General features: G+C 46.9%; 1 protein-coding gene across 1 annotated transcript; it reads left to right on the top strand.

Annotated features, from left to right (window-relative positions):
• The first annotated feature begins 11298 nt into the window (after positions 1-11298).
• LOC123107606 (uncharacterized) lies at positions 11299-13786 on the top strand. Its single transcript, XM_044529577.1, has 4 exons — positions 11299-11434; positions 11514-11651; positions 12277-13314; positions 13404-13786. Exons 3-4 carry the CDS (start codon positions 12374-12376, stop codon positions 13519-13521), a joined length of 1059 nt encoding a protein of 352 aa, XP_044385512.1. The 5' UTR covers positions 11299-11434; positions 11514-11651; positions 12277-12373; the 3' UTR covers positions 13522-13786.
• Positions 13787-14175: the final 389 nt, after the last annotated feature.

The following is a 14175-nucleotide window of genomic DNA, read 5'->3' as shown; positions in this document are numbered from 1 at the left end:
TTCAAACACCTCTTTCTTCGAAAATGGGGCAGTCAAAATATCATTCTCATCTGCAGCAAGTTGAGGAACATCTTCAATCCTAGACTCATCCAGGGATACACAATCATCCTCCGGAGGTCCAAACAACTGCTTGTAGTATTCGGTTATGTATAATTTAAGGTTTTCCTGTCCTAAAATCATCCCTTCGTCTTGCTCAAGCTAAAAGATTCTTTTTTTCTGTGCTTGCCATTAACGATCATGTGAAAGAATTGAGTGTCCGCGTCCCCCTGGACAACTTTGCGAACCTTAGCTCGCAACGCCCACTTCAATTCCTCTTCACGGAGAAGTTTTTTCAATCTCATCTCCGCATCAATTTTAGCATGAAGCTTCGTGGTCTCTAGAATTGTGGACTCGGCTTTTAAATCTAGGGACTGAATAAGTGTAAGGAGCCTTTCCTTTTCAGCCTTATAAACCCCACTAAGATGTTTAGTCCACTCACGTAAGAAGCTTCTCAAGTGCCTAATCTTACTCTGCCATCGCTCAACGGAGGTCCGACCTCCTGCATCTTTAGCCCATTCCCTGGCTATCAAATTCAAAAAGCCTTCTCTTTCGAACCACGCCAACTCGAAAGAGAAAGTATTTTTGTTCCCCATATGTGTTGCCTCACCAGAGTCAACCAGTAGGGGGGTGTGGTCAGAGATTCCGCGCGATAACGCTTGGATTGTTACCAGGGGAAATTTTTGCTCACATTCGACGCTCGCTAGGACTCGATCCAGTTTCTCAAACGTCGGGTTTAGCAAGGTATTAGCCCAAGTAAATTTTCTAACCGAAAGCTCTATCTCTCTCAGATCCAAGCTTTCAATGATGGTATTGAACATAAACGACCACCTGCCGTCAAAGTTATCATTGTTCTTATCCTCTCTCCTTCTAATAATGTTAAAGTCACCCCCGACCAAGATTGGAAGCTGCTCAGAGCCGCAGATTCAGACAAGATCTGCCAAAAACTCTGGTTTGAGCTCGAGCTGCGCGGCACCATATACCGCCACCAATGCCTAATTAAACCCATCGGCCTTTGATCTGACCCGAAACTTAACTGGACAATAGGTGGCAGCAAGAAATGCTAGGTGTCTTCGGATTTCGGATGCTCCGTCGCGATTAAATGGTAAGGGCAATTTTTTTTGATTCTTTTGGGCTTGGGCATGTAGGATGTATTCATATGCTGCAATGGAGCCTGACAATTGTCAATTTTTCGTTGATACAGACTGTTGATGGCCGCAGTGGCAGGGAGCCTTGGTGGTGCCGCGTATCCGGAGCATTTTCATGAACGCAACTAAGTGCTTCATTACTACCGTCTCAGAGTCAGAGATAATTTTTGCTTTCAGTTCAGCACTAAATAAACCGATGTTTTGCTTTCAGTTTTGCACTAAATAAACCTTCGTCTTCTATATCAGCAGAAGGTCACGCAGCAACCGAGGATCCTCTTGCAGCTCCACCTTCTTCTGAACATGACCAACAGAAGAATTCATCATCGAAGCAAAACAAAACTGATGTATGCAAAACAGATTTAAGTTTCTATAGATTAAATTCATCAATGCTCCCGTTTACTCATACAGTATGCTGATTGTTTTCCAGCCATTGAATGAGATAATAAGTTCAGATGGCAAGAAAACACGGGCAGCCAATATAATATGCCGCAGAAGAATTGTTCCCTGCAAAAACAACTGAAGAGGAGGAAGCTGTTGTTCAAGACAACTAGACTACATTTCAGACAATTTGTTACCCGATAGTCATGAAAGTTGCTTTTTGTCCTGTAAATATGAACCGTCTTGTGGGCATGTGTGCATGTTCGTTAAACTAGGTAGCCTATATTTGTGTGCTTCTTTAGAAAAAATATGTTGTTCAAGTGGCAGTGGTGTCCTTTTGGTTAAATCGTTGTAGATGTGAACCGAGTCATCGGCATGTTTCCATGTCCGTTAAACTAAGTAGTTTAAGTTTGTGTGCTCCTTTGAACCAATATGCTCTTCGGATTGCAGTGGTGCCCTTTTACTTAAATCAGAACTAGCTGCTTCTGTTGTTTGGCCACCATCTTTCCCTATTCTGTTTAGCAGGCTATGTTTTCTCCTTGGCAAAACATTTCATTCTTCCACCGATGAAACAGACTAGACCATTGTATTTCTGCAATCCTTCAAACTTTTGCCATCCATGCTAACTTATTGTTTCTATCTCTATGATGAATCAAGTCATCTGCTGCAGTGCATTTAGCTGTGGCCTAAAAGGACATGGTTTACGAGCACCAGCAGAATAACCTGCAATTTAGCCAACAATGGGCTCGCCCAGGCCTCCCGTCGGGCGCGGCGTGCGGACTGGAATTGGACGAACTCCAGGAGGCAGAAGTATGTTCAAAGAATTAGAGTTTGACACATCCTTGTCTACTCGCATTCAACACTACACCAAGTGAATTTCTAAGTAAGCCCATAGCACAACAAAGTAGATTATCTAAACAGCCAATCAATCGTGTTAGGAGGTAATGTAAACTGCAAAACAAACACCTTTGTGGAATCTATCTTTTTCATGTTTAATTAATGTAGTGATTCAAGGACATGATGAGAGAAGGAGTATTTAATCAAAAACTACTACAATTCACGGAACCGTGACGAAAAACTACCACTTTACGATTTTATCCCGAAAACTACCACTTTTTTTGCTAATCTATGACTAAAAACTACCATGTCGTGGAACCGCCCACTTCGCCGCGGTTAATCACGTTTCTGCCAGGCCGGGCCCATATTTCAGGCGCCAGCGGGCCAACATGTGCAGCCGGAGCCGCACTTCGCCGCAAGTGCAACCGCGGAAGCCGCTCGCCGCTGGAGTCGCCGGCCGTGGCCGCGGGTGCCCCTCCCCCCTCCCCGCCGCCCTTCGCCCCTGGCTGCGCTGGTCGCCGACGACGACGACCTTCGCCGCTGGAGCCGCCGGGCTGCTGGAGCCGCCAGAGCCGCCCGCCCCCGCGCCCTTCCCTGCCGGAGCTGCCCCGCCTCCCGCCCCACCTCGAGGAGTCCCGCTCGCAACTCGCCCGCGGTGCGACCGGGCGGCGGCCTGGGGCCTGCCCGCGACGGATCTCGGCCGGCAGCAGCTCCGTCGCCCCCCCCCCCCACCCCCCGCGCCGGCGAGCAGCGGCTCCTCCGCGCACTCCCTGCGCTGGGAAGCAGCAGGCACACCCCTCCCGCGCCGGCGAGAAGCAGCAGCTCCTCCGCGCACGCCCCTCCCCCCCTGCGCCGGCGAGCAGCAGCCCCCCGCGCACGCCCCCCCCCCCTCCCCGCGCGCGCCGGCGAGCAGCAGCAGCTCCGCCGCGCACCCCCTGCGCCGCCGAGCAGCACTTACATGCGGGCCAGGTCTATCATAAACGTGTTTAAAATGGATGAATCTGTTGATTTACACACATGGTAGTTTTTAGTCATAGATTAGCAAAAAAGTGGTAGTTTTCGGGACAAAATCGTAAAGTGGTAGTTTTTCGTCACGGTTCCGTGAATTGTGGTAGTTTTTGGTTAAATAGCACAGAGTTGTAACTAATTAGAATAAACTACACCATCATCATCATATTAAAATAGAATAAATCCCCTTTTGGGCACGAAGCAACTACTGCTTGTAACCATGAAATCACATCGGGCCAATCATATAATTGCATGATAGGTATTAATGATCCAGGGATTCATTGAAGAACCAGTAACACGATAGTACTAATGACCAAAAGAGGAACCAGTTATACTATTTTAATTTCTATATATACTGTCATGCTTGTGCAACATTATTCAGAATTACCTTTTTCGAGTAGCTTGAAGATTTCACTTGGGAAGAATATGTAACCAAAGGATCTTCCGGTGTTTAGAGCAGCTACCCCCTTCAGAGTCTTGCTCCTCATGTCAAGAGCAAGCATCCACGACTGTTCGTCCCTGTGGTCAACCTTGGCCATGATGTAAACAACATCATCGTCATGCAAGCTGAGAGCAGGATGCCCTGCGTGGAGTCTACTCAAGATTGGACTCTCAATTGCAGCCTCGACACGAGGAAGCAACCCAGAGTGGCTGTCGTCCACCGCAATTTGTGATGCCTTGAGCTCATGGCTGATCTGCCACTTCTTATGGGGCTCCAGCCATCTTGCTATGGCGGCGCCCCAGTCCTGCGGAGTGTAGGTGACGCCATTGTCTGATCCAGGCACGGGATGAGCCCACACCTCCATGTATCTGATGCAGGCATCCGAGCCGACAGCAACATCCCTATCATAGCCTGCAATTCTCTTCTTCTTGGGCGGCGCCAGCACAGGGAACCGTATGAAACGAAGGACTTGATCATCACCATCTAGCAGATCACAGATAAGGATGCCTTTCGTGGTTGTTTGGATAGAGGAGATTAGCGATGGGATTATAGAAAATGCGTTTTAAGCTGATTTTTAGGAAAGTCGGTTTTATCTACATTTTTATGAATAATCAGTTTATGAAAAACTATGTTTGGCAGGAAAGTAGATAGCCCCGTGACTCGTTAATCTTTGCTCGTCACTTTCCCCAAATTGGCCGCCATTGCTTATCCATTGAAGTACGTATATGCAGCTGCTCCCCTCGAGTTCCTCCTCGGCCCTCTCTGCTTCCTCCTCCTTCCTTTGCTCGCTAACATCGCTGCTCCATCCTTCTCGGCCCTAGATGAATCAGGGCCTAGACGCCGATTGCTGCTCCTCTCTCCTCCATTGAAGGCTTCACCAAGGGGACGCCGTTGAAGTGCGGACGACGGCAACGACTTCCACTCAACGGCTCGCCGTGCGCAACCGCCGCTTCCCCTAGAGACTCAGGAGTTCGCGCTCGGCGGCGACCACTTGCTCTACACAACACGGCACATGCGAACGGCGGCAGCGGCCGCTTCCCCTCGACGACTCAGGCGTTTGCGCACGGCGGCGGCCGCTTTTACTCGACGCCTCGGCGTGCGTGCACGACGGCGGCCGCTTCCCTTCAACGAGTTGCCGCGCGTGAACGACGGCGGCCGCTCCCGCTCGACCAGGCCGACGGTAGAGCGCTTGTGCTCAAAGTCAATCGGCGTGCATGCCGGCCGGTGGCTTTGGATGAGTTTCAGGTGCGGTAAGGCACAAACCGTGCTGATGAATTTGATGCGGAAGGAGAAATCAGTTGCCGTGAGTTTCTACAATCGTGTTTTCATAAAAACAACTATTAGTCGTTTTTCAGAAAACGCATATTACTGGTTTTGTAGAAACTGAATCCTACTTATTCATGTTTTTCGTGCGGAATCCAAACAAGGTTTAAGTTTGTTACACGGTTATGTGAGTCGACGGAAAATCAGTTCTGCTAATACACCGTATCCAAACAAGGCACATGGTCGACCCAGCAGATCGAGGCCGGGAGGGCGAAGGACTTGGTCGGGATGCCAAAGTCACATTCCTGAGGCGACTCGGCATGCATCAGACGAGTGCTCCAGGTCCACGACCCGTGGTTGAACTCCAACAGGTCGATGGCGTAGTGCCCCCGGGCCAAGGTCTTGTGGAGAACGGCGACAAAGAGCCTGTCTTGGCCCGGGCAGCGCAGAAGGCCGATAGAACCGTCGGTGAGCGGGATGACCATGCTGAAGCGGGGGCTCGCGTCGTAGAGGAAGTAGTCGTTCTCTTGGCCGACGGGGACGCGGAGGAGGGCGAGGTTGCCGTGGGTGCGGAGGAGGCGGGGGAGACGGTCGAGCGGGGTGGCAGGTCCTTCCGGGAGGAGGTCGGGGAGGTGGATGGTAAAGTAAGAAAGGAGTGGCGGGCGCGCGGCCCAGAAGTTGAGCTCGAGGATGTGGCCGCTGTGGGTGGCGCACATGCACCGGCTGGTTGAGGCGCCGGTGAGGTCGTCGACGTACACTAGCGTGTCGAGGAGGGCGGACTCCAAGGGTGGGTGTTCGCCGTGGTGCGGAGTATGCGGAGGGAGCCAGCGGATGGGGCGGCATGGGGAAAGATCAGCCTCCATCTCCATGGCAGGGGAGATCTGCTGCGGCGGCCAGCTATGGGAGCGGCACAGCACAGCACAGACGGGCGAGGGGAGAGAGCTCCAGAGAGAGGTTGGGGAGTGGATTAGCCCCGGATGTTTTAAGCCACAAAATCGACGGCGCGTCACGTGTAGCTTTGTTTCCGCCCGCCTGCCTCGGCCCCGTTCCCTTTTTCGATTTGATTTTATTGTTTGGGTGTGTCATATGTCTTCTAAAACTTAACCAAGTCTCACTCAAGTGATATACTTCCTTCGTCTCAAAATTTTTATCTTAGATTTGTCTAAATATAGATGTATGAAGTCATGTTTCGATTTGATTTTATTGTTTTTAACGACTCCTTCGGATATTTTTGTTCAAGGAAATCTTATAAGAGCAATTGCAACCGGAACCTCTGTACCCGCTCCGAACGCCCGGGCAGGTTTGCTCGATCACTAACGGACGAAAAAACACCACCAAACCAAGCTTTTCATAGCAGGCCTAAACGTCCACACTAATCAGGACTCCCCGTACCTGACGCATATCTGAAGCGGGTATGGGGATGCCCAGACGCGCCATGACACGGGCGCCAAGTCAAACCGACTGATAGGGCCCACTCTAGGACACGGAGGAACCACTAGTCCGACAGGCGCCTCCTCTGCTCCACGTCGTATGGCCCGCTTTGGCGTGCCGTCCAAGGGAGCAAGGCCGGCTATTTAAGCAAGACGGCGGCAACCGAAACCTATGCGTCCCATTTCTTCTCTTCGCCGCCACCAGTTTCAATCTGCTGCCCGCTTGCCATGTCGAGGTGCCGATCACCACGTACTTAATGCTGACATTGGAACGCCATTGCGGCTCCTGGAGAAGATCCGGGCCAGGCACACGGCTCGTTTCGGTGTCCGACTGCCTCCGGATTCACCGGAGCGGGAGGAGGGGAAGGAATAGGACGAGGAGCAGTAGGCGGAGATGATTAAGAGACATGTCATGGGCGGCGCTCTCGGTTGGCATGCCACTTCAATGCCGGCTCCAATGATCGGTCGCGTCTTCTCTTAAACAACATGATTGTGATGAGAGGAGCGGATGTGCGGGTCACGCGAGAGAGGATGTGGGAGATGTTTTTTGGTGGGATAGGGATGTCAGAGACGTGCGTAGCGGCAGTCTGGGCGCCCGCAAACGCTACTTTTTAATGATGTGTGACCGCAATACTTGCTGATTTTGTTGAAGAATTCAAGAAAGTGTTCATGGACAATTTTTCTGTCTATAAAACTTCATTTGCAGAGGCGTGAATACACCAATTTAGTGCTAAATCGTAAGAAATCTCATTTTATAGTAAATGAAGGAGTTGTGTTAGGGCATTTCTAACCGATCTCCTAAAAGCTAGTGGAGTAAAAGTTAGAGTAGAATTTTACTCCATTACGGGTGGCCGCACTTAGTCGATCCCCTATAGTTAGCGGAGTAAAATGAATTTTGTGGCCACTTTTCATACTCATCGCACAAACACAATCTCCACACAACACATATCTTAAAATCATTCAAATGAAAGCATGGATAGCAATAATCGTCAAAACATAAAGTTTCATCACTGCGTTTTTCAAATTCAAACATGCAAAGTTCACCCAAAAGACATCACTTCAAACACAATGTTTGATTCAAAATGACCACAAACATATCATGTATATGTTGTAGATCGAGCCAATCTTTGGCATGCACCATCACCCTCTCGGCCACCACCATTCAAACGAGGTCATCGACAAAGAAATCAATGTCGACATGCTCTCGGCCACCATCACCCTCACCACCATGCTCTTGCCCACCATCACCACCACCACCACCACCACCACCGTCACCACCATCACCATCACCCTCACCACCACGCTCTCACCCACCATCACCATGACCGCCACCATCATCACCACCCCCTCGCCACAATCACCATCACCACCCCCTCGACCTGTTGGGGAACGTAGCATGCAATTTCAAAAAAATTCCTACGCTCACGCAAGATCTATGTAGGAGATGCATAGCAACGAGAGGGGGAGAGTGTGTCTACGTATCCTCGTAGACCGAAAGCGGAAGCGTTTGACAACGCGATTGATGTAGTCGAACTTCTTCTAACTCCGACCGATCAAGCACCGAACGTACGACACCTCCGAGTTCTGCACACGTTCAGCTCGATGACATCCCTCGTCCTCTTGATCCAGCAAGATGTCGAGGAAGTAGATGAGTTCCGTCAGTACGACGGCATGATGATGGTGACGGTGATGTGATCCGCGCAGGGCTTCGCCTAAGCACTATGAAGATATGACCGTGGGAGTAAACTATGGAGGGGGGCGCCGCACACGACTAGCAGATGTTGTTGTGTGTTATTAAAACTGGGATGCCACTGACTTTACTACAAAGCGCTCTGCGTCTCACTCAGTTTAAATCGGGCACTGCTCATTTCTAACAAATGACCAGTGAATATATATTTTCCATACCATCATCATAAAAAGGTTCTAACATTTGTTTCTATTACAATACCTTTGTAGGTTATATAAAAAACTGTCGGATTTGGATGTTGCTTTAAAACTGCCGAGTGAAATAGGATTGTTCTTCTTTGTATGTATGTTGCACATGAGGTAATACTCAAATGGTATATTTCTATACATGTTTAATTTTGCAGAGTATCAGAGAGATGGGGATGGATCTTGTCTGACGTTCAAACACAACTCATTTACAAGGTTTCTGGGGCGACGTCGTTGAAAGGGGAAAAACTCACCAAGTTGCATATAGCAAAACGATGTGCAAGCAATGATATCCCACAACAAACCTAAAAGGTTAAATACAATTGTTATCCCACAAGGTTTTTACTTTCGTCGTGATTATCTATCTCTAGCAAATATTTCAAAAGCCCGTGGCAACGCACGGGCATTCTACTAGTGGGTTTAGTGGGTAACTGTATGCATGTATGTGTAAGCGTCAAAGAAAAAAAAAAGCAAGTTCGGCTTCAAATTGGGTTCAAACACAGTAGCGCACAGACACAGGCCGTGTCCACTTGTCACCACCAACAGGCCCACGGATATAGCCCGACCCTCCCCAGCTTTGGAATCCGGCGTCGAGTCGGCACGGGGAAATTCGATCAAAAAACCCTAGCCAGCCGCCTCCGCCCCCTTCCCCGCCCCCTGCCCCGCCAGTGCTCTCGATTGCCGGAGGCATGGCCGGCCCCACTAAGCCGCCTCGTCGAGACCAGCCACCCCCTCCCGACGACGGTGTCCACCAGCGTCGCCAGCCCCCTCCTGGCAGGGGCGGCATCGATCCCGTGGTCGCGCCGGCGACGGCGGCGCAGGGCCGGCCCATAAGCCGGGCAAAAAGGGCGACCGCCCCGGGCCCCAATAGGGAAAGGCCCCAACTGAACTTATACTAGTAAGCACTATATGTCAAAACATAAGTTCACGTCACATACTAATAAGTTGTACCATGCATAGGCAAATCAGTCTGACTGGCGGAGTTGAGTTCAAATACACTAGTCTCTCTTTATCATGGATGTTTTAATATCATAATGAAAATTATGATAACTAGATTTTTAATGTTTAAACAAATGCATAATTTTTAATTTGGTAAACATGTAGGACATTTCATTTGCATCAAATCAAACCATGTGAGTCTGGATGAACATGTTAGTTAATCGAATCATAGGTAGAAGTATAATCAACAACATTTTTAGTTCTTCGATGATTCTATTGTCGAACCCAACTTGCAAGTCACAATTTCTATGCCCTAGAAGTTTCCAGGAATATGACTGCCTAATATACACTAGAAAGAACTATTAAAATATTTGTTAGTGTATATATGATTTAGAAATCTCTACCATAATATTCAATAATATTAAAATATATATGAACACATGCATAGATATTCAAATGTGTATACACTACACTGTTTATGCAATATTCGAAAATAGATCAAAAAATATTTTAACAATAAAGAAAACTTTTGGTACATGATAAAATTTTCATTTTGTAGAATTAAAATTTTCAATGATATACATTACAATTGCATAACAATGAATACTATAACTATTATTTGAAAACAATCTTATGTGGCTAAATAATAGAAAATATATATTAATTACAATTATGATGTGGTACACATTATTTAAAATAATTATAAAAGTTTAGTATAAAAAACAAATATTTTACATCGCCCTGGGCCCAAAAATACTTTGAACCGGCTCTGCGGCGGCGGCGGCGGTGGCAGTGAAGGAGAAGGGGAAGGAGGTGGTGACGGTGACGACGAAGGGGGAGGAGGCGGAGACGAAGGGGGAGGAAGATACATTTGGTGAGATGAAGTGCGTTCAAGTGCTAACAAAGCGGATTCGCCGTCACCGCAAGAGGTTGAATGATATCAGAGAGATGAGGGAGAAAGGCAAGCCCCTTAATGACGAGCAACTGGCGGATGAAGCGCATCTCCCTGCAGTAATGCGGGATCTCGAGTATCTTATCAATGGGCTCAAGGACGCCTGCATGCAGGACATCGACTCTGCACTCCATGAGGTTGACCACTCTCAACACTGATTTCCTTGTAATTAACTTGGTGATTTGTATGACATGTGGCTTGGTTTGCTTGAGCTAATCCTGTTAGCTTCACTTGGTGCATGCCTAAAATCGCACAGATGTGAGGATTTCATTATGGGGTTCCATTTTGTAATTGTAAGGAAATTATTACTTTATTTACCAGGTTGTTCTGTGGGAGATTTGATTCTTCAAACTTTTGCTAACATCATGAATCTGTCACTAGACTTCTGTTTTGTACCGTCACTCCACCTGCCTAGTACTACTAGTTTCTTTTAAATATCAGAGTAATATAAGAATTTCTCCTTATCAAATAGAGTAGAATAGTGTTGCCGTGGATGGACTTATTGAACACTTCATATTCGTATTTTCTAGCTACATGATCACACTTGAGAAAGGGTTCAGTAAATGCATAAGTGAGCCCGTAGCTAGAGTTTTGTTTGACAAAATATGTATTAATACATGTGTTGTTTATCTTCTTCTTTTTCTTCCAGAAAAGCAGCAAGGACAGGGGCAGATGATTGAACAAAACGAGAGCAAAGCTAAAGGAAAATGTCGAGGATTTACCACCACTGCCTAGCACCAGCAGTTCCTCTGGAACCCCTCAGATATCATGGCTTGGTGTTTCTTCTAGTGCCAGTGATGATCTATTGCGCAGGGGTTTTTGGTGTTTTTTCGGGAGGTGCGAATGTTTTATCCACCCTCCCCTCACAATCTCTCTCTCTCTCTCTCTAAGTTATGACCCAATGAATTTCATTGATCAGCTTCAAAATGAATGATGAGATGGAGGAATTCTACATCGGAGAAGCAATCTCCTTGTCCAACCGCCAGTCTAAGTTCTTCTGCGTACATTACAAGCATTTGGAGATGTATGACAAAAATTTGGCAATTGGCATCTGTACCAATCGAAAAAGGTGCGTTCCTTCTATTATATATTATTCCCTTGTTTACATCTCAAGAAAACTCCATTATCTAATTGAATTTGTTCAGCAGGTTGAAGGAGAGCTTGGAAGATGTATCCCGGCAATTTGTCATGAGAACTCTGAAAGAAATGCTCCGCAGGGATTCCTTTGTTGCAGTTCGTGATATCGTGGAGAGGCTGCGGCTGAAGTTTGTCGGGATACCGGATAGGTATGTGTAAAGGAAGGTGCCCACTTTCTGGTTCTGTTTTCTATCCCTGGCGTATCTTTTATAACGCCGTTGAAACTGAATATTTGTAGCATAGTGTTGTTCTAGTAGTTCCTGTTCCACTTTATGAAAGACCAAACTTAAGTAGATAACAATTAAATATGTTATTATCTATGTTTGACTGCGTCCATCACGAGGACTACTTGATGAAAATATTGTCTCTAGAGTTTAGAGTAGACTCTTCTCTTTTAGTTTTCTTTCCTTTTTTGTTCCTATGTGATGCTTAAATAATGGAATAGGGAATTTTTGTTGGTATGAACTCTAAACATGCAAGTGTCATGTCTTTTGGTAACTTCCATGATCCTCAGAGAAAGTTTTATTTACCCACTTGACTGATTAGCTTGCCCCCCAAACCTGGATATAGCCAAATTCATAGGATTTCTAGGAAGGGATATGTTCTCTTGGATGTTTTTTTTAAGGAAAAGCCTCCTCTTAGATGGTTTTATTAGCAATATGAGCACTTATACCTGATGAAACGTGTGTTTTATGTGGTGCAACCAAACATAGGATTTTAAATTCCTGTAAGATCCAACTATGTGTGTCTCTTAATTTCTGTTTAAATTTGCAGCCACGAAAAGCTTGCCACTTTTTTGACCCGGGAAATGGTGATCTAGTATGTGTATGAACGAAGGAGCTTTCCTAGCCCTAATGCTGATGGGTTCTTAATGTTTCACGGCATCTTGGCCGAAATTGTGAACAACCATAAGCATGGAAGATCATGGAATGGCCATTTCGAGAGAGATGATATTGAAGTCTACAATGGCAAGTTTTTCAAGATCATAAAGCCTGCTGTCTACATCTTTGACCCATCTCAAATGTCCTTAGAGGTTGCAGGTTTCTTGAAAAATGACTTTGGGGCTTGCAAGTTCCTGATTGCTAAGTTCAACAGTGATGGTCGCCTCCCTGTATATTTTATTCAACTTGAAGAAGCTCTAACAGAAACACCAGTTGAGGAATTTCTTCATGCCTTTGACTCAGATCTTTACGACAAGATTCTACACCACCCAGGAATTAAACACCCATTTGTTCGTGCACAGTTTCTCTGTGGCACTTACCAAGCATGCAGGGCACATGATAGGTATGACCCTGAAGCTAAGTTCAAGGAGGTGTTGTACAACTTTATTATCCCTAGCTTCAGCCTGGCAGACGCAATGATCAAGTCAGGGATAGATATCCTGGAGAAGGTTCTTTATTTCCAGCAGGAACAAGTGTGGCGTGCTTTGGATAAGGGTAGAGGGCCTGAAGTGAGAATGCCTCTCCCCGGTAACAAATTTCGTGCTTGGAACAACAAAGCTGCTTTCTTTCACTCCTTGCTCACCGACGACATCAATTATGCTTCAAGTGATGGTGGAACTTACATTAGCATCAAGAGGCATCTCATAGCACACGGCCCAGATTACTCCAAGGAGGAGAAGGTGTTCATAGAGAGGGGTACATGGCAAGATGATGGGGTTGGATACCTTGAGGTCCAGAGGGGCAGCAAGAGTCCCAGAAAGCAGAGGCTTGATTCTATCGAGGTCCTGGAGATTATGGGTGCATTCAACTCAGAGGATGCGTTGGCGGCAATAATTTCAGAGCTGTTGGATATGTCGGCCATGACTGGAAAGTAGGTACCGGTCTATTTGTTTTTATACCTTTTTCAGCTCACTTTTATGCTCTGCTGTACTAACTACGTCTGATAATTGGTCTCTACAGACTGAAGCCGGTCTGGGAGTTATACAAGACCAGTGGGTTTGAGCCGTCAAGTCTAGATGTGCAGAACTTGCTAGAGATGCTGGGCCTTGGTGGAGAAGAGAATGAAGAAGACGATTGACATTCAATTGCAGCAGTCCATGAAAACATTTGGTGACTTGGATCATCTAGCCGTAGTGCCTGTAGGAGTTTATGTATGTTTGTTAACCGGTGAAACTAGCTAGCTATTGTCTATCGTCTGATGTCTCTAAGAAGTTTGGATTGTCCTTTAGTTGGGCAGTGGCCATGGTATGTTTTTGCTGTAGGCAGTAATGGCTGTCATCAAACTGCTATCCAAACTGATCTTGCGTTTTAACACACATCTGAGGAGCTATGTTTTGAACTGTTGTCGAGGTGAACCCTTAGGGTCGTTTTTGAACTATTTGCTGGCTGTATGTCCTCGTGTTGGTTAGTGGTCGCTGAGTTAGTCGTTGGTATCCTGTAATCTAATCTAGTACTTGCTCGCGAGTCATGGAACATCTGCAGGACTTCCAGTATGCACCCATTCAACACATGCATCAACGCGTTCCATGACACCATGCTCCTGTTCTCCATCCCACAGAACACTTCCATTCCTTGGAGTAGATGTTCATCATCCTTGGAGAATTAAACCCAACTTAGCCCACTGAGCATGCACGCGCTGCCCCAGATTGAACGAGCGCGTCATCCTCTGTTGGCTCTCCTCTGGGCAACGATATATAGGATGGAGGAAGGCCTTTGCCCCCACCGCTTCGTC

Source organism: Triticum aestivum, chromosome 5A, assembly GCF_018294505.1.
Source record: "Triticum aestivum cultivar Chinese Spring chromosome 5A, IWGSC CS RefSeq v2.1, whole genome shotgun sequence".
NCBI classification, from domain to species: domain Eukaryota; kingdom Viridiplantae; phylum Streptophyta; class Magnoliopsida; order Poales; family Poaceae; genus Triticum; species Triticum aestivum.
The sequence above is the reverse complement of the archived record's forward strand: the minus strand, read 5'-3'. Positions and strand labels throughout refer to the sequence as shown.